At 46.1% G+C, this 24,440-nt stretch overlaps 3 protein-coding genes and 1 non-coding gene across 6 annotated transcripts in view; 3 read left to right on the top strand and 1 right to left on the bottom strand.

The window, feature by feature from the left end:
• The window catches only part of XRCC6 (X-ray repair cross complementing 6), a 36,323-nt gene extending 29,776 nt beyond the window's left edge, over positions 1-6,547 (top strand). The window contains exon 14 of the mRNA XM_004771231.3: positions 5,594-6,547. Within this exon, the coding sequence (XP_004771288.1) occupies positions 5,594-5,622 (29 nt within the window). The 3' untranslated portion in view covers positions 5,623-6,547. The remainder of the gene's footprint in view (positions 1-5,593) is intronic.
• SNU13 (small nuclear ribonucleoprotein 13) lies at positions 1,970-12,321 on the bottom strand. 2 transcript variants are annotated; one of them, XM_004771233.3, is made up of 3 exons: positions 12,190-12,321; positions 4,015-4,135; positions 1,970-3,208 (listed from the first exon to the last, which is right to left on the bottom strand). In XM_004771233.3, exons 1-3 carry the CDS (start codon positions 12,190-12,192, stop codon positions 2,946-2,948), a joined length of 387 nt encoding a protein of 128 aa, XP_004771290.1. In that variant the 5' UTR covers positions 12,193-12,321; the 3' UTR covers positions 1,970-2,945. The 2 variants fall into 2 exon arrangements, with proteins under 2 accessions (XP_004771290.1, XP_004771291.1); XM_004771234.3 differs by lacking the exon at positions 12,190-12,321 and adding an exon at positions 5,778-5,863.
• Positions 9,826-9,929, top strand: LOC123393110. The gene has a single exon (XR_006607841.1). It is a non-coding gene; the product is annotated as a U6 spliceosomal RNA (small nuclear RNA).
• Positions 12,285-23,113, top strand: CUNH22orf46 (chromosome unknown C22orf46 homolog). Of its 2 annotated transcripts, none has more exons than XM_013045163.2 (2): positions 12,285-12,369; positions 18,450-23,113. In XM_013045163.2, the coding sequence occupies exon 2, from the start codon at positions 18,504-18,506 to the stop codon at positions 23,004-23,006; it is 4,503 nt and encodes a 1,500-aa protein (XP_012900617.1). In that variant the 5' UTR covers positions 12,285-12,369; positions 18,450-18,503; the 3' UTR covers positions 23,007-23,113. The 2 variants fall into 2 exon arrangements, with proteins under 2 accessions (XP_012900617.1, XP_004771292.1); XM_004771235.2 differs by lacking the exon at positions 12,285-12,369 and adding an exon at positions 16,852-17,112.
• Positions 23,114-24,440: the final 1,327 nt, after the last annotated feature.

The following is a 24,440-nucleotide window of genomic DNA, read 5'->3' as shown; positions in this document are numbered from 1 at the left end:
GCCCACAATTCACAGGGGAATGAATTCCAGGAGGTGAGGATCACTGGGGCCCATCTTAGAGGCTGGCTGCCATAGGATATCATGGAAAATATTGACTGGCTACTCTCTTTTTCTTCCTTTGGAAGAGGTGAGGCAGTTATACCCACCCATCCAACCCCCACCATAAACAGATACATCTGCTAAGTCAGAGGCGCATACCTGATTTTTCAAAATGTAGCTTAGCTGACACTGAGAGGGACTCAGGGATATTAAGTGTCTAGAACAAGCTCCCCTTCCTTCCTCATCAGTTTGGGACTAAAAATAATGGAAATTTATTGTTTAGTGCTTAACATGCTACAAATGACCTTTAGCAAGATCATTATTGCAAATGTAAAAAACATTCCTCAATCATGGGTCCTCTCGGGAAACTTAGGCTAAAACAGGAGTTACTAACCAGTGTTCTTTGGGGGTCAGAAGACCCTTTCGGACCTGATGAAAGCCACTGGATTCTCTCCAGAATGTTTATATGCAAAAATTTTGCAACCAACTTCATAGATGGCTGGATGGAAGTTACTAGATGTCCTTGCTTGCATGTCTGGCTTTAGGAATTACTCATTCTCCACTTTTGGAGCATCTGTGTTAGGGCACTACCACGGGTGCTAGGGCCTCACACAAGTTCCCGCTTGCTCACGAGGGTAATAATCAGAAAACAAAACCCTGATACTAGTTAAGGACAAGTTAAAAATCAAATGTTGCAGTGCTGGGGGAAAGAGAAATAGGTAGTTTGTACCTCAGGCCCTCCGTAAGGGATAACTTGAATCAAGACTGGCATGAGGAGAAAGCCACCAGTGCAGTAAAGGAACACCAAATACAAGAAGAAAGTAGGCTTGGAATGTTGGAGAAACCAAATGTGAAACACTGAGTGAAGACAGAACATGGCAAAGTGGCAAGCACAGGACAGGCAGTGGAGGCCGCTCGGAGCAGGGGAAAAGAACCAGTTTTTTCCGCAGGATCGCAGACGAACATCCTGCCCTTCGAAGACTTCCATTGTGGCTGTGGCAACTGGGCTAACACTCCAGGGTCAACTGGGCACTAGGGGTGAAGGTCCTAGGAGTCCCTGCCCCACCGCACTCCTTAGGGCTCTAGTGGAGATGGAGGTTTCCACCTAGGTGGAGATCCAGACTTCCTGATTTTTTTGCATCCCCCAAATTACTTCTGTCTTTTAAAGTATAATTATAAATGTATGGGCACCACAAAAGATAGTAAGCATCTCGGACTCCACCATCCACAAATATATAACTGCTAGGGATGGGAGCCTGGTGGGCACAAACAGGCCTTCGCAGGATGGGGTGATTTCCAGGTTTCCTGCAGATGCGCCCAAGCTGGTCGAAAAGACACTAAATAAAATCCTCACTCATCCCGCCATTATGGTATCCAGTTATCTACACTTCGGGAAAAAAACCTCTTGCTGAGGGACATAGACCTCATAGTGCTGACCCTAAGAGAACGGGGAGAAGAGGCAGGTGAGGTGGCAGGGGCTTCGATTATCACCTTCCCCTCCCCCCATCTTACATATGCCAAAGGCTACTAGGTAGGAGCCCTCATTCTGCAACAGTTCTCAACTAGGGGGACTTTGCCACTAGGGGACATCTGGCACTGTCTTAGAGGTGGGAGCCTGGTCCTGACTGCTGGTAGGTAAAGGCCAGAGATGCTGCTGAAAGTTCAGCAGACAGGGCAGCCCCTTATTGTGAAGAGTTCTCCCGCTCCAAAAGGTCAGCGGTGCCGTGGCCGAGAAACCCTTTGTAGCCTGAGAGCAGCACCTCAGTGACAGAGTCTGTACAAGACACACGCAGCGACCAGAGATCAACCGAGGTGCTGGCTTTTCCACACCTCCCTGGTACAAAGTTTATGAAGCTGTGACCATTCTGATAATGCTAAGCAGTCCTTTGTTCAGGCATTAGCTAACTACATACCAAGACTCACACTTATCTTTAAATTGGAATATGAATATATTTCTTTATTAGGATGCTCACAAGAAGGACACGCTAGCACTGTTCTTCTTAAGGGGTAAAGAATACATACATCTGACCTACGTCATGGCAGGGAACTGGAGTAGGGCTCTCAGAGCTGGTGCCAAGTGTCCACGGCAGACATCTCCATTCACCAGAGAGGATGCTTCCTTGATTCCAACGTCTCTGCTGTAGCTTCCAGTCAGGTCTCTGTGACTTGCCCAGACTTCTTCATTCCAGCATCAGCTGACCCTCTTTTTTCTAGCCCCTCTGGACTCCTTCAAGACCGAGGTCAGCTGCCTCATGTCTACCTGGCCCAGGCAGCCTCTCGAACTCTGCAGCACATCTCTTTGGTATGCTGCTGCCCCGCCACCCTCCGGGGCATGGCTGGGAGTTGGGGAAGAAGGGGAATAACATCACATGACCAAAGCAGACAGCAGGGGTATACTGGCAAATGACTCTTGGACATACACCTAAGAACCTCACGGAATACATGCTTTCTCCCCAAATGATACATAACTCCCCGAGGGCAAACACATATGGAATGATTCCGTACTCCAGGCACAAGGGATACAAAGTGAATGGCGTGTACATCCATCAAGCCCTACACACAACAGGAAGTGAGCGCCTGAATGTTGGAACCAGATCTCTAACCAGGCTCTTCCCTGCCTTTGCATGGTGTCACCACTCTGTTTCCGCCCGTTTTCGGCATTAGTTCATTTCTCAAAAGAGGACGGGACGGCAGAGAGAGTAGAATGAGACCAGGGGTGAGGTGAGGGATTCGTATATGAAAAACCACCTATAAAACAAAACAAAAATAATACAAAAATGCAAACCCCAGATTTAGTACTAGAATACAACGAGAAGGGAGCTGGAGAAACCACATGCGGACACAGACGGTGTGATACGCAACCCCAGGGGGAGGACTCAGTGAGGAGTGGGGCAGAGGCCACGGGTTTAGACTAAGAGCCTTTCGATGGACTGCTGAATGGACTGGATCTGCTGCTTCAGCTGGGAGCCTTCTTTGATGGTGACAGAACAGGCGATGACAGGCCTGGACACCCCGCAGGCCCGCCCCAGGGCCTGCTTGGAGCGCACGAACACGTAGGGCACATTCTTATCCTCACAGAGCAGCGGAAGGTGCAGGATGATTTCCAGGGGCTCCGCGTCTGCAGCCATCACGATGAACTCAGAGATGCCTCTGTTGAGGGTTTTGGTAGCTGAGGAGAGGACGGGAGGTCAGTAAATGACTGAGGGGGTGTGGGGGGTGGGCACGAAAGCTCTAACAAAGCAATTTCCAAGAAAAAGAAACAGGTGCAAGAGAACTGGGCAAAAATCCCTAGGCACAAGCAATTTTGTGTGTCCTGTAGTGGCCTTGGGAAGTGATAAGGGATTTAAGCATCAATTAGCCATCCTCCATGCCTTTCTCAAACCCTACGTTGAACCCATCAGTTCTGTGAACACACATCCTGAGACAGACCACTTCTTTCCTCTCCTTGGCTACCACACTTGCCTAAGTCACCACCATCTCTTGCCTGGTAGACAAGAACAGCTCTCACACAAGCTCTGCGGCACAGCACTTCTCACGCTCTGCGATCAAGGAAGGATCCAGGGTATTGCCATCCCGGTTCCTCAAGAGCAGTATTTCTGGAAAGCTCACACTACATGCAACTTACCAAGCAACATCAGCACCCACAGCATTGTTTGGCCACTGCAGCCCAGTGCTAGGGCCCAGTTTTTGTTAATGCTGAAGTACTGAGGAGACCAGAGACTCTGGAGTCACAATGGCCATGTCCAAATCCTGACTCTCCTACTTATCACAAGGTAAATGCTGCAAAATGTTACCAACTGGTGGATCTAAAATCATTCTCAGTCCATTAACTTTTAGCATCTACTGCCAAAATGCTGCTCTTAAGTCCATCCACTGGTTCCAATCAGGAGTCTCCAGCCCTCTTTCCAAACTGGAAATCTAAGCCAGAGACAGGGTCTTTATCACTCTACCTCAAGCACTCTCCAGCTGCCTTACCTTCATTGGCTCCTTTCCGAAGCTGCTTGTAGTTACATGATTGCTGAACAAGGTCCAGTAGTTTCTTGGTAAGGTGGGCGTCTGCGAGGGGGTAGGCCTTCGGATTCACATCAGCCTCAGTCTATGGGATGTGAATTGGGGGTGTGAGGGGGGTAATCATTAAAGCATCAGTTAAAACTGAACCAGAAGTTGTTCCAGACAAGTCACAAAACACTTCAGTTAAGAGAGACAATGATTAGCTTCAAAAAATTTTAGCAATTACCCAGTCCAATGATGTACACTAAAGCTTATATTCTTTTATGTGCCTCTCTTTTCCTTGGTAATATTATAGCAAATGGATTACAAATAAGTTCTCTGAGCTCAGTATCCACTTGAGTCATACATATTTACTGAATTAAAATGAAGGTATAATTTATACAAATGTAGCACAGACTTTTCTCTCTCCATTCCCCATTCAATATTCAAATCTTCTTCTGTCCTAAGAATCCTGGTTTCCAAAACATCTTTTCTCCTTTATCTGACCTGTTAATACATACAAAATGGCTGGTGCCAACAAAATGGTTGGTACCTCTGCCAACAAAATGGTTGGTACCTCTACCAACAAGCTCACCAAGGTTGAAATTTCCTTTTGTTCTAAGAATATATCTGACTAGGGTCATCTATATTATAGAGTATATATTCACCCACATAGACAGTATTATATTCAAGTTATTCCATTTTTTCCCTGTGGTTATCAATCTGATACAAATTGGGTTCCTTTGTATTCAGCTTGCTTAAAGAACTAAGATCTTACTTTTCAAATCTGTAAAATATCTATGTTTTCAAAGTAAAAGCTATGTTAGTGAGCTAAAAGTGTTCTGAAAACTGGTAAACAGTAAAGCATTTATTCCCACCTTTCCTACACAGACTGTATCACAGGGTAACAAAAAGATGCCAACATTCTCTTGTATTATTATTCCACCTAATAAAGAAGGACAGATTCAATCAAATCCCACCATCCTACAACACATATTCACCAGGTAATTGACTTAGACATAAATCAATGGATCCAGACACTGATTAACAGCCACCAACATCGTAAGATGCCATGTGATCAGTACCCCCCTTGAAGAACGAAATATCTATGTTCAGGTTGTCTTGCGGGGGGGGGGGCACAAATGGGAAGAAAAAAAATCTGCTCAAGCCTTTGACTCTAATATTAGATATTTACTGGTATGGAAGTATTAAATTCAGGGGAATTATAATGGTGTTGCAGTTGCTAAAACGTATTTTACACATATTTAATATCTATGAATAAAATGCTAAGTCATTGGCTTTGCTTCAAAATAACAGGGTCCTGGGATCGAGTCCCGCATCGGGCTCCCTGCTGAGCAGAGAGCCCGCTTCCCTCTCTCTCTCTCTCTGCCTGCCTCTCCATCTACTTGTGATTTCTCTCTGTCAAATAAATAAATAAAATATTAAAAAAAAAAAATAACATAGGTACGGAACGAACTGGGGGGCTGCTTATACCATTCCTTCCTCCTCACCCCTACCTCTCCAGTTTAACAATTTTCATGAATTTCTCATTTGTTTTCCCTAGGATTCTTTTTACAACTATTTTGCATATAAAATTCAGGAGCGCTCCACGTTATCATCGCAACAAGCGGTTCGCCCCGGCGGTCCGACCTAACCCTGGATCTGGGAGCTGGACCGCGGTACGCGGCACGCGGCACCGCAGTTCTAGGTGGCGACCCCGTGGGTGATGGCCCGGTGGGAACACTCACCATCGCGTCCGTCTCGGTGGTCTCCTGCCCGATACCGCAAGGACACAGAAATGACCCACCCGCAGAGAAGCCGGAAGTGATGTAGGGATGACGTCAGCGGAAGTGACATCAAGAGCGAGATTGCACCAAAACGCCCGGTCCCTAAACCACTGCAGTGGTCCCAGATGAAGTGGTATTGAGGGCTGGAGATCCCGGAAGGTCTTATATTTGGTCCGGTGTTCTCCATACACTCTCGAATCCGCCTCTCAAGGCCCATAAAAATCTGCTGGGATAATCTGATTTGCAGATTTGCTATAATCCCAGTTGTGGTAAGACTTTTAGGATGCACAATCTGTCAATCACTTTATATATACTCAGTACCTTCCTTTCCTCCCTTCCTCTCTCTCTCTCTTTCTAAAAGATTTTTATTTGACAGCGAGTGAGGAAACAAGCAGAGGAGTGGGAAAGGGAGAAGCAGGCTCCCCGCGGGGCAGGGAGCTCCATTCGGGGGGCTCGATTCCAGGACCCTGCGATCATAACCTGAGTGGATGGCAGACGCTTAACGACTAGAGCCACTCAGGCACCCCAACTCAGCACCTTTCAATAAGGCTTTACGATTTTCCCAGAAGGCTTAACATCTTTTAGATTTACTCCTAGATATTTCAGGCTAAGAAAATTCACTTTATTAATTAAAAAATTCCCTTTATTTCCTACTATATTAAGAATGTCTCTGAAACTAATGATGTACTATCAGTTGGATAACTGAATTTAAATAAAAAAAATTTTTTAAAGAATTTCTTCTTTGTTGGGGTACCTGGGTGGCTCAGTGGGTTAAAGCCTCTGCCTTGGGCTCAGGTCATGATCCCGGAATCCTGGGATCGAGCCCCACATTGGTCTCTCTGCTCAGCGGGGAGCCTGCTTCCTCCTCTCTCTCTGCCTGACTCTGCCTGCCTGTGATCTCTGTGTCAAATAAATAAAATCTTAAAAAAAAAAAAAAAAAAGAATTTCTTCTTTGTTAAACAAATTGGTGTTGAATTCTATCAGATTTTTTTGGTGCTAAACTGACACAGATTAAAAAGGCTTTCTTCCTTTAATTTTTTGAGTTTTTCTAATGTTAAACCAATGTTGCATTCCTGAGATAAAATCAACTTAAATAGGCTTTCTTATTTTATTTTATATCCATTAGCTAATAGACTTAAAGATTTCTTGGTGGGCAGGAATGATAAAAATGTTCTAAAATTTTACAGCAAGTTGCACAACTCTGTCAGTATATGAAAAACCACTGAACAATATACACTTCAGATGATGAACTTTTTATAGTACATAAATTATCTCAATAAAGCTATTTTCAAAATCAGGTATAGGATTTTTCTGCATGAAAAAAAACTTTAATTTTGTTTCTTTACTCTTCAGTTTTAAGAGTTTATTTATTTATAAAAGATTTTATTTATTTGACAGAGAGAAGTGAGAGGGCGCGCACAAGCGGGGGTGGTGGCAGAGAAGCAGACTTCCATGCTGAGCAGGGAGCCCAATGTGGGGCTCGATCCCAGGATCCTGGGATCAAGACCTAAGCTGAAGGCAGATGCTTAACGGACGGAGGCACTCCTTAAGTTTTATTTCTACTTAAATTGTTTTTGATTCATCTTTTTCAGGCATTTATTCACTTCATCTCAGTTTCTATATTTATATGTATCAAAGTGTTCATAATATCCTTTTTAATATCTGCAGATTATGTCTCCTTCATGTTTGCTACCGCTTACTTATACCTCTTGTGCTTATTTTCTTGATTAACCTCACCAGAGGGGACTTTTCAAAGAAAATCTTCTGATTCTGTGTTTCCAGTAACAATCAGATCTATTTGCTTTTTCAATAATTTCTGCTTTTGTTTTGTATTTTGTCCTTTTATTCTTTTCCTACCTTTTATAGTTCCTTTCCCTCCAACTTAAGCATTTTAAGTTTCAGGTAATATTTTAGCTAATTCCTACATGCTCTGGTGTGTGGTATTCTCATTCTTGATGAGTTATTTTCAAATTTCTATTACAATTTTATTTACTAGATTCACTATGACCACTAGATCGAGTTTATTTATTTTATTTTTTTTTTTTTTTTAGATTTTATTTATTTATTTGACAGAGAGAGACCACAAGTAGGCAGAGAGGCAGGCAGAGAGAGAGAGAGAGGAGGAAGCAGGCTCCCTGCTGAGCAGAGAGCCCGATGCGGGACTCGATCCCAGGACCCTGAGATCATGACCTGAGCGGAAGGCAGCGGCTTAACCCACTGAGCCACCCAGGCGCCCCAAGATCGAGTTTATTGATGGTGTTGTTCAAATCCTCTATTATCATACTGATGTTCTGGCTTTACCATCTATCATTTATATACTTAAATGCTATATAACTGCATTTTTATCTATTTCTTCTTGTAATTATGTCATTTTTATTCATACTTATTTTTTAAAGATTTATTTATTTGACAGAGAGAGATCACAAGTAGGCAGAGAGGCAGACAGAGAGAGGAGGAAGCAGGCTCCCTGCCGAGCAGAGAGCCCGATGTGGGACTCAATCCCAGGACCCTGAGATCATGACCTGAGCTGAAGGCAGCGGCTTAACCCACTGAGCCACCCAGGCGCCCCATACTTTATTTTTTAAGCCACTTTATCTTCACAGATGCATTTCATCCTTTTTTTTTTTTTAAAGATTTTATTTATTTATTTGACAGAGAGAGATCACAAGTAGATGGAGAGGCAGGCAGAGAGAGAGAGAGAGGGAAGCAGGCTCCCTGCCGAGCAGAAAGCCATTGATGCAGGACTCGATCCCAGGACCCTGAGATCATGACCTGAGCCGAAGGCATCGGCTTAACCCACTGAGCCACCCAGGTGCCCCTCATCCTTTTTTTTTTTTTTTTTTTTGTAAAGAATTTTATTTACTTGGGGCGCCTGGGTGGCTCAGCTGTTAGATGTCTGCCTTTGGCTCAGGTCATCGGGCCCAGTCCTCATTGGGCTCCCTGCTCAGAGGGAAGCCTGCTTCTCCCTCTCCCACTCCCCTGCTTGTGTTCCCTCTTTCTCTCTCTGTCAAATAAGTAAATAAAATATTAAAAAAAAATTTTTAGGGGCACCTGGGTGGCTCAGTGGGTTAAAGCCTCTGCCTTCAGCTCAGGTCATGATCCCAGGGTCCTGGGATCAAGCCCTGCATGGGCCTCTCTGCTCAGCGGGGAGCCTGCTTCCTCCTCTCTCTCTGCCTGCCTGACTACTTGTGATTTTTGTCTATCAAATAAATAAGTAAAATCTTTAAAAAAAAAATTTTTTTTTAAATTTATTTGAGAGAGAGGAAGAGGGAGAGAGCAAGCAAGCATCAGCAGGGGAAGGAGAGGGAAGCAGATACCTCGCCAATCCCAGGCGCTGATCCTAGAACCCCATAATCTTGACCTGAGCCGAAGGCAGATGTTTAACCAACTGAGCCACCCAGGCGTCCCTGCCTTTCACCTTAAACCCCATTTCTTTTTTTTTTTTAAGATTTATTTATTTATTTGACAGACAGAGATCACAAGTGGACAGAGAGGCAGGCAGAGAGAGAGAGAGGAGGAAGCAGGCTCCCCGCCGAGCAGAGAGCCCGAAGCAGGGCTCAAACCCAGGACCCCGGGATCACGACCTGAGCCAAAGGCAGAGGCTTTAACCCACTGAGCCACCCAGGCGCCCCTTAAACCCCATTTCTTTATGATGTTTACAGAGGATACACCATACCTTTTAACTTGGCAAACATTTACTATTCCTTTTACTTTAATGTGTCTTAATTGGAGCACTTGGTCTCTTTCTATATTTACATAAGTACTGATATGTTCGGTTCAAATACTTCTTTTGTGCCTTCTATTTGTTTCTATTGATATGTTTCTTTTTCTTTCTTTCTGTCCTTTGGGTTTATTATTTTTTCACACTACTATTCCATTTACTGGTTTGGACTTTAAGTCTGTATTCTTTTAGTGGCTACCTGAGAGATTACAACACAGGTCTTTGACTTATCAAAATCTAATGTTCATCAACACTAAAGGATCCGATACTTTAATTCAACTCCAAAAAGTGCTCGCTTCAGCAGCACATATACTAAAATTGTAACGATACAGAGATTAGCATGGCCCCTGCGCAAGGATGACATGTAAATTCATGATGCGTTTCATATTTTATTTTTTTAAAAAGATTTTATTCATTTATTTGACAGATCACAAGTAGGCAGAGAGGCAGGCAAAGAGAGAGAGGAAGAAGCAGGCTCCCTGCTAAGCAGAGAGCCCAATGCAGGGATGGATTCCCAAGACCCTGGATCATGACCTGAGCCAAAGGCAGAGGCTTTAACCCAATGAGCCACCCAGGCGCCCCCATATTTTTTAAGAGACTCGATCTCACAAAACAAACTGGGGGTTCCCAGGGGGAGGGAGAGGGTGGTGGGGTTATGGACATTGGGGAGGGTATGTGCTATGGGGAGTGCTGTGAAGTGTGTAAACCTGGCGATTCACAGACCTGTACCCCTGGGGCTAATAATACATTATATGTTTATAAAAAAATAAATTATTTTAAAAAATCACTTCGAAAAATATACTTCAAAAAACTGTTACCTATTTTTTTTAAGACTGATTGATCGATCTATCTGTCAGAGAGAAAGCACAAGCAGAGGGAGTGGCAGGCAGAGGTTGAAATAGGCTTCCTGCCAGAGCAAGGAGCTGGTTGCAGGACTTGATCCCAGGACCCTGGAATCATGACTGAGCTGAAGGCAGCTGCTTAACCAAATGAGCTACTCAGGCATCCCCATCAGGTATTTCCAATACAGTTCCAACAACCCCTCTCTGGAATTTAGGATTCTCAACTCTTAACAAAATATTAAATGCATAAAAAGGGAAGAATTCAGGAGCCCCCAAAACCATCAAAGAGGTCTCACCTTATCGTTTTAATTATAATCAACAATAAAAGGTCGGCTCATACATAGCAACTGAAATTTCCTTAGTGTGTATTTATTCACCTTTTAATTTTTTCTGAGGGTTATTTAAATGGAGTGAAGGAATAAAATCATACTGCTAGCTGATTTTCATCCCTAACATGACCCCTTTGGTCTCCCTGTATATCAGAGAGCCAAAAATACCCCGCAAAGTTTTGATTCAACAATTAACACTGCATGCGCATTAACACCCTATTAAGCATTAGGATTAGCTTAGTTTGTTTAACATGCATTATCTCATTTAATTTTTTAAAAAAAGTTTTCTTATTTAAGAGAGAGAGGGCACGCACATGAGCGAGCAGGGAGGAGGGGCAGTGAGAGAATCCCAAGCAGACACTACCCTGGTTATGGAGCCAGACACGCTGCCTATCCCAAGATCCTGCGATCAGGACCTGAGCAGAAATCAGTAGTCAAAGGCTCAAAACACTGAGCCACCCAAGTGCCCCTGCATTATATCATTTAATCATGAAAACATGCTCATGCATCGTTATCCCCCTTTTACAGTTTAGGGGAACTTCTCTTAAGTTCAGGTTGAGACCACTCTATATCAAAACTTTTCATGGAATTGCATTAAGATGAGTTGGTTTCAGGTTCTAACCTCAGCCAAGTCCTAGCTTCACAAAATAGGGAGTGGGGAGAAAGCGAGAGGGAAGATGACCACGGGATCCAAGCTCCGTTGGAAGGATTAAACCTCACCATGGAAGTGGAAGCTCTTTGCAAGCTGTTCCTTCCTTACCAAGTGCTAAACAAAACTAGCTACCAAGCTACTGGAGTTGATTAAAACGTGGAGCTCACCAACAGCTTAGAGAAGTTGCACGTGGTAATACCAGGACCTCTGATTTGGGAGACTACCGCCCCAGGAAAGCCTTTTCTCAACCCGGGGACTCATTTCCCGCAGCCCCCAAGCGCCAAAGGCTCCTCCTGGAAGTCCCTGGCACGTGTAACTCGCGGCGGGCGCAGACCCACGGAGACCTAGATCTCCCCAACTTGAACATCACAAATGGGGAAGTGGTGTAGAGCAGACTGATTGGAATCCTGGGTTCCACACTACCCTTAGCGATTTCCCCCTTCCCCCGCCAAAAAGGAGCCAAGTTTTCTCACCCCACTTCCTACTCTCCCCCACGTGGGTTGGTATCTCTCCCACGTTGGGCCAGGACTCCTCCATTCCCCCGACGCTTTCGGCCACGCGCACAGAGTGTTGTCAAGTACCCCCGACCACAGCAGTTGGGGCCGTGAGGCTTCCCGAGTTCTAACCTCGAGCGGGGCTGTTGGGGACCCCGCGACCGCCAAGTTCTAACTCGGGGCCGGAGGCTGGGACTCCGCGGTCGTTGGAGGTCTAACCTAGTCCCGGGCCGGACTGTCTAGACAGCGTAAGTTTTAAGCCCTCGAAGTCCAGTGAGTGACCCGAACCCAGAGTCTCCCGCTTCCCAGCCCCGGCGCCAGGAGCCCGCACTCACCATAGCTGCGATTCCGCGGTCCCGTCACCCCTTGGAGCGCCGGCGACGTCAGAGCGGGAGCGCGCGCGCCTCTGCCGGAAAGTCGCGCGGGAGGAGTGGAAATGGCCGCGAGCGGCAGGAAGCGGAAGTGACGCCACTAAAGCTGGCGGATCTCGTCCTCTAAGGTCGCCCTATTATCGCGTAGGTTCTGGGGGAGGGGCTGTAATTTGCACTTTTTGTTTTCGTTATACTATAAACTTTTGGCAGGAACAATGAATTAAACTTGCGTACGCACACGCACACACACCAACGGGTTTCAATGGTGTCATCGTTCCATTGCCTGTTTATCTTTGAGGACATTCTTGTGCTTTTAAAATCCTCTTTTGACCCTACACTGGTGAGGGAACTGTATGGAGATAAGATGGGTAATCCTAAATGTTTTCTTGCATATGTAGATATCCTTTTTCTCTTTTTAAAGATTATATTTATTTGAGAGAAAGAGAGAGAGATAGCAAGAGAGCATAAGCAATAGGGAGAGGGAGAACCAGGCACCTTGCTCCTGAAGTGGGGCTGGATCCCCGCTGGCTCCAGGACCCTGGGATCATGGCCTGAGCGGAAAGAAGTTGCTTAACCAACGAAGACACGCAGGAGCCCCCATATTTAGATATCCTTGTTAAAACACTGGTGGGAAATGTGAAGTCCACCAGGAATAGAATCCATTGAGTAGGGAATTCAGGAAGAAGAGCAGGTTGGGGGGTGAGGGTTGAGTTTCTGTCAGGTTGAGCTTGGAGATGTCATAGGACACCCACTTTCTTCTGCCCAGCATACTGCTCTTTTCTCTATGCTGCTCCAAATCTCCATTATTTTTTTTTTTAAGTTTTTATTTATTTGTCAGAGAGAGTGAGTGAGAGCGAGCACAGGCAGACAGAGTGGAAGGCAGAGTCAGACGGAGAAGCAGGCTCCCTGCGGAGCAAGGAGCCCGATATGGGACTCGATCCCAGGACGCTGGGATCATGACCTGAGCCGAAGGCAGCTGCTTAACCAACTGAGCCACCCAGGCGTCCCCAAATCTCCATTATTTAAAGCGAGACTCATGCCTCGCCACCTCCAAGAAGTCCTTAGGGCCCTTACTCATTTCTCTCCTACATGATGCCAAACACATCTTGGGACTATTTGGATCTAGCCAAAACTAGACCATTATAGGCTAGTTCCAGTTAATCGTTTTGGAAACCTAGAGTTAGAGCCCTAGCAGGATCCTTTAGGAATCATGCAGCAATCTCTTCATTTTACAGCTACCAAGGCCCTGAGAAGGGAAGCTACTTGCCCACAGTCACAGAGTGAGGCAGTGGCTGAATCAGAACTAGGCCTTGGAATTTTGACTATTGTCCTGGATTACTTCCACCACATCTGGCAGCTTTGCCTGAGACAAGTTGTGGTATGGAGCAACAGAATGGGTTTGAACTGCCACCAGGACGGAACATCAATTACATAAAAAAATGGCTCCATTGAACTTCACTTCATGCAAATCCTAGAAAAATTGTCAAAGAACAAAATTTGTCTCCAAATTAAGAAGTGCCCACAGATGATTCCTGTGTAAGAGCAGAACCTGTGGTTTGGTGCTGCTCACTTTTCCGATCCTGTTTATGTTTCCATATTAATGGAACATACTAACCACCATTATTGAGGAATTAAACATTATTCCAGTTTATAGTCATAGATGTGTCCTTATCATTTGATTTTTAGCTATACTTTATAAACAATTTCCAGTTGTTACTTGGCTTATCTGGCATGTAGGACCATCATATCTCAGGTCTCCTCATTAAAGACTAATGGGGACGTGAAGTTTTGAGTACTATGAGTAAAGAGACAGCACATCTCACCTAATTGTTTCCCAACTATACAATGACTCAGTTTTCAAATTCTCTTAAAGCTAGGTCACACTTTTGATTTTGTTGTTTCTCTTGCTAGTAAGTTCATAAATCTTGACATATGCTCAATATCAATCTGTTTTATAAATTTGTCCTTTACGGGGCGCCTGGGTGGCTCAGTGGGTTAAAGCCTCTGCCTTAGGCTCAGGTCATGGCCCCAGAGTCCTGGGATCGAGCCCCGCAACGGGCTCTCTGCTCAGCGGGGAGCCTGCTTCCTCCTCTCTCTCTGCCTGCCTCTCTGCCTACTTGTAATCTCTGCCTGTCAAATAAATAAATAAAATCTTAAAAAAAAAATGTGTCCTTTACCACACTTCTGTGCTTAAAAACCCAAGTCCTTTTCATGGTTTACTAGACTCCTCTCCACCAGTCCCCACCTGCATCCCAATGATAACAGCTGTACCCACCTTTTTCCTACCCCGAGAACACCCCAATTTCTCTAACCTCGTCCATCAACCTTTGTTGAGAGGAATGTGCTCCACTGTTTTGCTAAGCTAACTCCAATTCATCACCTCTTCAGTGAAGCCTCCCTGATCACCCAGATCAGGTAACTTCCCCTTCCGGGTGGATCCACAGTCCTTGCCCGTTACAGCACCTGTCAACCTCGCCCTTATTCAGTGCCCACCTTTCCAACCACACCAAGAGCTCCATGAGAGCAGGTCTTGTGGATGCCTTGGGTACTTTGGATACCTATCTTCTGGTACTATGCCTGGCCCAAAGGTAGTGCCTGTTTCACTTAGGGATCTTTGCTGGCAAGCAACCAAAAAGGAGTTTGAGAAAAACTCTGTTGTAGAGCCCATAGATTCCACAGGAGTTGGTTGTGAGAGCAGAAGCAGCCCTACAGTCTCACTCCGCTGTCAGTGCCCTCCAGCCAAGGACTAGCAGGAATACACTTTATAATGTTATTACTTATCGCATCAAGGGAGAATGCATATTGTGGGCAATGATAGGCCTTCTCAATAAGAGGGTGTTAGGAAGGATTTACTGTAGGATTTGTGTTGTAATAGGTGATTTTAGGGAGGGTTCAAGAAATTGAGGGGTTTGCTCTGGATTAGATGCCATCAGGCAGTGTGAATAATTCTGTGATTGGGCATTTTTTTAAAGATAGGTTTATTTATTTATTTATTTATTATTTATTTATTTTAGAGAAAGAGTGCATGAGCAGGGAGAGGGGCAGAGAGAGAGGAAGAGAATTTCAAGCAAACTCTCTGCTGAATGTGGAGTCCAATGCAATGCCCAATCTCACGACCCTGAGATTATGACCAGAGCCAAAATAAAGAGTTGGCCACTTAACCAACTCAGCCACCCAGGTACCCCTATAATTGGGTATCTTAACTTTTTTTTTAAAGATTTTATTTATTTATTTGACAGAGAGAAATCACAAGTAGATGGAGAGGCAGGCAGAGAGAGAGGGAAGCAGGCTCCCTGCTGAGCAGAGAGCCCGATGTGGGACTCGATCCCAGGACCCTGAGATCATGACCTGAGCCGAAGGCAGCGGCTTAACCCACTGAGCCACCCAGGCGCCCCTATAATTGGGTATCTTAATAATCTTATCTACAAGGCAGAAGGAATAAAGCGGGGCTAAAGCTGTAATTGGTAAAGAAATAGCAGTCACACATATTAGCAGTCACACATATTAGTCACACATATTAGAAGAAGGGGAATTTGGTGATTTTTGTGGTTTCAATAATGTTCATGTTTTTGTCTTTGTTCAGATGGGATTAAAGAGTAGTCTTGTTTTTGTCTTGATTATCACAGAGTGGTTTTGTCTGATGTTGATAATCTATGAAATTGTTTATACTGAGCAGGAGAATACCAAGACCCAACTGTGAGTGTCAAGGCATCTCCTAGAAATACCAAGTCTTAATAGTTCCTAGCTGTCATGGGCTGCTTTTCTTTCTCTTTTTCTCACCAACTTCCTTTCCCCACCTTGAATCTCTGATTTTGATATTTAGAGCCCTGGCAGAGAAAGCCTCGTTGGCTAAGCTTAGGTCACACCTCCATTCCTTGACTGTCCTGGATCTAGGAGAGAGTATCAGATATAAGCTGGGGTAACATTAAGCCAGAATACACCATGTGAGATACTGGGTTCTTAAAATAGAGAAATACATCCCAAATGGTTGGCAGGTAGGTGATGCCCCTCTCCTGGGATGCTCAGGAACACTTATAATGCAGCTATTAAAGGGCTAAGGCCTGGCCCATCCAATTGGCTGATGCCCTTTCCTACTCCACTATTCAATATTTTGAATATAACCTTTGGGTGAAAGACAGTCTTCAGGGTAGCATTTATTCCTCTACCAATCCTGAGATGGGAAAAGTAACCCCCAACAGAAAACCAGAATACTGTGAACAAAGAGGAAGGAATGCTGGGTGTTCAAACAAGAATACACATGTTCAATACAGTGTTCATTACTTAATGTTTGGTAGTGGATAGGCAGATGGACACATGGAGGAAAGTATCTGATGGGAAGAAAGAAATAATATAAACTGCAAGTTACATCACCCCATCACATAAGGAGAAATGTAATCTCTTCCCTCCAGAGGATGGGATATCTAAAACAAATTCTTCCTTTTAATTCCCTTCTGGGCAGTTTCCCAACACTGTCCTTACCTGCACTAAGGGCATGTTAGCCAGCTCTGGTGCCAGGTTCAGGGTGGAACGGAGGCTGAGGCTCCTTTGTGAGGTAGCTTCAGTGACAGGAGTGCTGTGAGGCAGGGGCTACCTCATCCCAAACTGGCTGAGTCAGTCACACCAGTCCTGCCCTCCAACTCCCTAACACCACCTGCTCACCTACGCTTTGTCATGTTGCTGCCACTGCTGGGAGCCTGTGCTGTGGTGGGGCCATTCCAGGGCCCTGAGTGGGAGCCAGTGCGGGGCCTGCTCTCTGAGGATCGCAGCTGCAGGGACCCTCGGTGCTGTGGCAACCTGCTTGTGCTCTGCCTCTTTCTGATCTGGCAGGTCCAGCACTATTGGCACCAGGTCACAAGGACCCACCCCAGCACACGGAAGGTCATCAAGGTGAGGGGACCCCACACACCTCCTTCCCTCGGCACCAAGATTGTCTCATTCACTTGTTATGAGGACCCTGTTCTATGTCCTATACCAGAGATAAATCACAAGGAGGAGCTCAAGACTGGTCATGGAGAACATTACCAGACCCCAAAACCCACCAGTCACCCTGGTCTCTTTCCCTCATTCCACACATTCAGTCCATCTACAAGTCCTATGGGCTCTACTTGCAAACCACATCTCAAATCTGATCACTTCTAGAAAACTCACTGCTGCCCCCTGGGCAAACCTTCCCTCATAGCTCCCCTACACTATATGTAGCACTGTCTTGGGTTCCTGTGGCCTCTCTCATCCAAGCCCAGACGATATTCCACTCAGCCAACAGGATTATCTTCTTTCTTTTCTTTTTGTTCTCTTCTCTTCTCTTCTCTTCTCTTTCTTTCTTTCTTTCTCCCTTAAAATTTTAATTCAGGGATAATACATGTACATAGACCACATGTCTATAGATCAATGAATTTTCACAAACTGAATACATCCATGTACAGCATCAAGCCCAGAAACTTGCAGTCACAACTATGCTGATTCCTAATAACATGGACTAGTTTTGCCTGTGTGATGATGCCGTATGGTAGGTATTCCTTTGCACCTGACTTAAAATCATGCTTATGAGCAAGAACCAACTTTTCAAAATAAATCATACCACTTTGCCCCTCAAAACCCTGCAACAGCTCCTACAGATACACTCCCTGTCAACTCAGAAAAAAAATTCAAATTCCTAACCTTAAGTCAAAGGCCCAGCATGATCTGTCCTACATTTCTCTCTGACCCCAACTCCCAGCACACTTTTCATTACCTGTTCCATTCTGGGCATAGGGCCCCTTGATGTTCTTATACACATGACTTTGTTATGATCTCAGGACCTTTGCACTAACATCTTGCCTATCATTTCATTCAGGTTTCCGGTCAAATGTCACCTCTTCTGAGAGGCCTTCTAGGACCAGTCTGTCTAAGGGAACTAGTCCCATACCCAGTCTACTTTTATTTCCACCAGAACATTTTTCAATACCTAACATGTTGTATACTTGGTTATTGTGTCTTCCATGTCTGGAAGATAGCTCCCAATAAGGACTTTAGTCTTGTTCATGCTGGTAACCCCAGCATCTAGAATAGTGCCTGATCTGGAGTAAATTCTTTGTCTTTCTTAAATGAATGCCCTAAGGGAAGCGATTCCCTCTTTTCTGAGTCCAGTGTCCTCATCTGGATAATGGACATTGTAATTCTGATCTGTGAGAATTAGATGAGACAATATGTGAGCAAAGATTTTACTTCTTCATTCTAAACTACAGGTGACACAGCAGAAGTGGACAGTGCCCTCCGTGAGACATGACACTCACTTCAGGATGACCCCTGAATTCTTCTTCAGTCCTGAAAATTTCAATGACCTGGATGCTTATGTCCAACAATGGGTACAAAAGAAGAGACAGGAATACCGAAGGGGCCTCCAGGTATCACGGACCCAACACCTGCTCTCTTGGCAACACCCATTTCAGGGCCCACCTCAGGATTTCCACACACCTATTGAGCCCTTCTTTTGCACCACCTCCCTTTCAAGCACCTGTATGCTCCTCCAGGACAGTTCTCGGGAAGCACGGCAGGTACCCTGGTGTCTCAGTGATGAGCGGACTCACCTGATATGCAAGTCACTATCCCCTGCCCTTGACCGGTACCAAAGGATGGAGCAGCTGCTGGTCCACTCCCAGGAAGAGTTGGTGTCACTGGAGCGTGTTGTCAGCCTGAGATCTCACCTCACATCCAGGATTTTAGCTACCTCTCTTTCAAATCTCCCTTCATCTCAGAGGCTACAGTTCTGCTCCAGAGACTTCTTGCCTGATCCTTCCATCCAACAAGTGAGAATGTCCACCTGGAAGTCCTGGAGATGCCCACAAAAGGCCCGGGTACCAGGGAGGGAAAACCAGATGCTAGGCAGGGAGGCTCTAGGGTGGGTGAACCAGACAGAGAGCAGTGGGGAGGATGCTTGGGAGATTCAGGTAACTGGAAGGCAACTTCCGGTGAATTTTGAGATGGAGGATGGTGCAGAGACTAAGTTCCTGGCATGGAGCAGTCGAAAACTAGTAATAAGTAAAACCGATGGAAATATCCTGACATCAGGGTCAAAGAACCAGCACGAGATGGGAATTGAGAAGAGAGCCGAAATTCAGGAACTAGGGAATAGAAATGAGAGGGAGGCTGAAGGTGAGAATCCTCCTGGAATCCAGGCACATATAGCAGAGCACCAGGAACAGTTAAGATGTAAAACTGATGCAGAGACTCAGATACCAGAATGGGGGAATCAAGAGAAGAGTAGAGATGAGGATGCTGTAGTCACCCAGGCACTTGAGAAGAACAAGAAAGAGGCCAGAGGAGAGGATGAAGGAGAGACCAAGGCCCAAGAATTGGAGAAGCAGGACCAGAGTGGAAGTGAGGATAGTGAGGAAAGCCAGCTGTCAGGATGGGGAAAACAAGACGAGATGCAAGATGATACTAGCATAGAAATTCAGGCACAGGAGAGGAGAGACAAGGCCCAGGCTGGAGGTGAGAATGATGTGCAAACCCAGGTACTGGGGAGGGAGAACCTGGGAGAAGTAACACAAGAGAAAGGTGTGGAGACCCAGGTCCTGGGGTGGGAAAAACAGGAATGCGCTAGACGTGAGAATGTTATAGGGACTCAGACCCCAGGGTGGGGAAAGAAGGATCAGAGTGGAAGTGAGAAATCTGAGAAGATCCAAGCATCTAAGGAAGAGATTTGGAAACAACTAAGACACGAACTTCTAGTGGGGTGGAGAAACCAAGGCCCGAGAAGGGGGGAGGATGCTGGAGAGACCCAGATCTCTAGAAGGAAGAACTTCAGGGAGATAAGAGAGGAGGACTGGGTGGTGATCCGGGCACCCTGGTGGGGAAACAAGAGACTAGTAGCAAGTAAAATTGACAAAAACTTTGAGATACAATGTTGGGGGCATCTGGACCAGAGTGGAAGTGAAATATACAGAGAATGCAAGATACCATGTTGGGGGAACCAGATTGGAGGTGAATTTAGGGCCGAAACTCAGGCAACAGAGAAGAGAGATCAGAGAAAAGATGGAGAAGAAGATGGTACAAATGCCTTGGCTCCTGAAGCAGAGGACCAAGGACAATTAAGACATGAAACCCTTGTAGACACCCATCCACCAGAGAGGAGGAACGAGGAGCAGTTTGGAGATGATAATAGAATAGACATTCAGGCACTAGGGAAGAGAAATCTGACAGGGATTAAAGGTGAAGTTGGTAAAGAGACCCAGGAACTTGGGGAAGAAAACCAGGGTCAGTCAAGCAGTAAAATTAATAGCAAGATTCATACATCTGAGTGTAAGAATCAGGAATACATTAGAGGCAAAGATGGTGCAAACACCCAGGCATCTGAGCCTGAAAAGAGGAGAGAATTAATAAGTAAAGTTGATGGAGAAACTCATTCAGCAGAATGGAAGACAGAGGAGCAGGTTGGAGATGAGAATGGTACAGGAATTCAAGCTCCAATAACGACAAGCCAGAGAGAAGCTGTAGTTGAAAATGATACAGAGACCTGGGAACATGCAGAAGAAGACCAGAGCCAGGTAAAAGGTGTTATTGATAGAAAGATCCATTTTTCAGAGTGGAAGAACCAGGAGCAGACAGGAGGTAAGAATGGAAGAAGAATTCAGGCTGGAAGTGAGGATGCTGTAGAGATCCAGAGGCCTGAGAGAGAGAGCCAGCAACAGTTAGATGGTGGAACTGGGGAGAGTCACTCACCAAGGAGGAGCAATTGGGAACAGAGGGGAAAGGAGGAGGAAAATCAGACATTGGGGAAGAGATGTCAGAGAGAAGCTAGGAGTGAGGGTAGTGGAAAGACCCAAGGACTTAGTGGAGGTTCCGGGAGACTGATAGAAAGCAAAGCTAGTGAAAAGAGCTGTTCATCAGAGTGGACGAACCAGGAGCAGGCGGGAGGTGAGAATGGTGCAGACACTGAAATACACGGGAAGAGAAACCTGAGAGAGACCACAGGTGATGAGGGTACAGAGGCCCAGGCTCCAGGGGGAGATTACCAGGGACAGGTAAGAAGTGAAGTAGATGGAGAGATCCAGATACAAGAGCTGGGGAACCAGGACAAGGACAGAGATGAGGACGCTGCAGAAATCCAAGATGCTGGGAGCCGGACAGAGTGCAGAGCTGAGGAGGCTGGAGGACCTCACATTCCAAAAGGAGGAAACGAGAAGCAGGTCAGAGGAAAAGATGCTGCTAAAGACAATCTCCCAGTTGACTCTTCTGGGGGCGAGGGGCCTGGATATGAGGCCATGGAACAGCAACAGGCAGTGGCTTCTGCTCCCTGTCCTGAGCTGAAGCTTCTCCCGAGCTGCAGTCAACTCTCCCTGCATGCCAGTGTGGAGGGAGAGCATATGGTCAGCCAGAGCATGGCCTCTGCCAAGAAGCACAGAGTGAGGGTCAGGCTAGCCTCCCAACAGGCCCCACCTGAAGCCCTGAAAAGCCGACGAAAGGATAAAAGGGTGGATCCAGGGAGGACTTCTGGCTGGATGCGGCAGCTCCAGAACTTACATTCTGGAGAACTTCTGGCTGCTCCCCTGGGCCTGCCCTCTGCCCGCCCCTCTGTCTCATGTCGCCAAGCCTCCCAAGCTGCCGCAGCTCTGGTGGGTGCTCCCACTGTCCTCACTGTTTCCCCCAAGTGGCCAGTCCTCAAAAAGAGCCAACAGCTCCTCTTGGAGTCCCTCATGCGACGGAAGATTGCACACCTGAGGTGGGGCCTCCCCAAGCGGATCCTGGAGTCCCATTTGCTTTTTAACAAGTTGGGACCATGCCCGCTACCCCGTGCTGGGATGAGGCTCCCTGGATTGTACACAGCCCATGAGCTCCAACGACAGCAGGGAACGCACTGTGAGGCCCAGGGCTGCAAGCCAGGCCTCAAGTCAACTGAGAGATCCCAGAGAGTTCAGACCCCAGAAAGAAAAAGCTCAAAACTTCCTACTCGGGCCAGGGCTCTAGAGAAATGTGGGTCACATGGGTGTGAGTCCATGGGCATTTCCATCCATTCTGAGAAGCCTGGGAGAGTCAGGCCACCAGGAGGCACTAGAGAACCATGGGACATCCCGGAAAAGGCTCCTAGAGCCAAGGCTGCTGCCACTTACAGGAACTCCAGGCCCGCAGCACAGTCTAGGAGCTGGTGTGGCCAAGAGCCTTCCAGTGAGAACAACAGGGACAGGAAAGTGGTCAGGCCAGGAGTCTCCCAGACGGCAGAGATGGCTCCCTGCAAAGTAAGGACCTCATATTCCAGGGCAGGCCATGATGCCTGGAGGAAGGAGCGCATACCCCAGGAGGCCCCTGAGCCCCCCAGACTTAAATGTCAGCAGCCCGCACATGGGAGAAGAGAAAGCCTGGAGGCGGCAGAGGGCAGAGGGGCTGGGCAGCAGCCTTCCTTCCATTTCACAAATACCTCCAACTTCAAATGTTATTTCCACTCTGCTGCAGCAAGGTTGAGCACGACCCTTTTAAACAAGATATCCTGGTCCCCACACCAGGCCAAGCCTCAGCACTCAGCCCCCAACCTGAGTCTACGGGATCCTGATCCTACCCTGCTTTCCAAAGTGAGTGACCACCATACAAGGAAGGACAGCCCTGGAGTCTATATTTCTTTGAAGACAGACCTTCAGCCACCAAGTCATTCCTGTGCTGAGGCTGTTCTTCCCAAGACAAAGTGCTTCCACGGTCAGGGGGAACCTGAGAACCTACATGGATCCCTGAAGAATCCATCAGCCCCTCAAAAGTTTGGTTTAATGAAGCATTTGAGATGTTTTCTGCTCCAGCATGGCTTTAGAAAGTAGGCTGCGGGCCTAGGGTCCTCAGGACACATAAGAGAAGGCATGAGTTGTCTGCTCACCCTCAAAACTTCTAATAAAATTGGTTATTTGGGCCCTGTGGGGTTCTGCTATTTCTGGCACATGTTTTCTGAGTGTCCCCTTTTGGAGGCTGGGATACTTCATAGGTGGAGTAGAAGCCAGTGTACTCTGTGGTACTGAAGGTTTGGGGAATGTGGGTCAACCCAATGTTGTCGTCATCTAAACACATTCCTTTCCCTAGCTCCTTACAGTAGGGTATACTGAGGTTTCTATCATGGCTCTGTCCTGCCCTGGTCCAGGCTAATTCTGATTGAGGTGGGGTGCTCACACTGTTTGTGGGAGGGGGGTTGCTCTGCACTGGACACTGATATGCAAGTCTTTTGGTCACAAGGAAGGTTAACTGATTATGGCGCATTCCCCCAGCTGGAACTCTGCTGCCCAGGAATACATTTCATGGAAAAGCCATGCCCCCCTCTATTTCTCAAGCGCTGTCAACCATAATTACTTGTTGCCTTGCTTGTCTCACCAATGGGACAACCTGGTGATTATTTGTTTTAATCAAGCCTGAAGCTTCTGAGCCGAAAGACATGTCTTATGATCCTTCTACAGACAGCTTCAACATGTGGAAGTAGATCCTATATCCTATATCCATGAAAGCTGGAGTTGGGAATTTAGTCCAGGTTTTCTCCTTCCCTCTCCTTTACCCTCCCTCCCTTCTTTTTTCTCCCTTCTTTTCTTACCTTTCGTTTAGTTTTCCTATTCATTGTAAAACCCATACATGCTCATTGAAGGAAGTTTAAAAAATTCAGAAAAGGAAAAATAATCCATAATCTTATTACCCAGTTACTGTATTGATGGTTTTCTTGCTACACATTGCTACCTGGAAGTTGTTTCTTATAGCAATTCATGCCTGCCTCTACTACAGCACTTACACTGTGAGTTTGAAATCAAGATGTCAGAAGGCCCTCCAAAGGCCTTGAGGGCAATCAGTTCTTGCTTCTTTCCAGTTTCTGGTGGTTGTAGGTATTGGCTGGTTTGCTGCCTCTGTGGTCACACTGCCTCTTCCTTTTACTCTGTGGGTCTCTTCTCAAGACACTTGTCATTGGATTTAGGGCCCACTCTATACTCCAGGATGATCTCTTAAGATCCTTGACTTAATCACAACTGTGAAGATACTTTTCCAAACAAGGCAACATTTACAAATTCTGAGGATTAGGGTGTTTCATAAATCATCTCTAGCTGCTATAACAAAAATACTACAGACTGGGTGGTTTAAACAACAGAAATGTATTTTCTCACAACTCTGGAGGCTGGAAGTCCAAGATCAAGGTTCTGGTTGACTCAGTTTCTGGTAAGAATTTTCTTCCTGATTTACAGATGGTTGCTTTCTCACTGCGTCTTCACATGGCCGTTCCTTGG

The sequence above is a fragment of the Mustela putorius genome, unplaced genomic scaffold (genome assembly GCF_011764305.1).
Source record: "Mustela putorius furo isolate JIRA1106 unplaced genomic scaffold, ASM1176430v1.1 tig00000738_pilon_pilon_pilon, whole genome shotgun sequence".
NCBI classification, from domain to species: Eukaryota; Metazoa; Chordata; class Mammalia; order Carnivora; family Mustelidae; genus Mustela; species Mustela putorius.
Note: the sequence above shows the minus strand (reverse complement) of the source record. Positions and strands in the feature narration are given on the sequence as shown.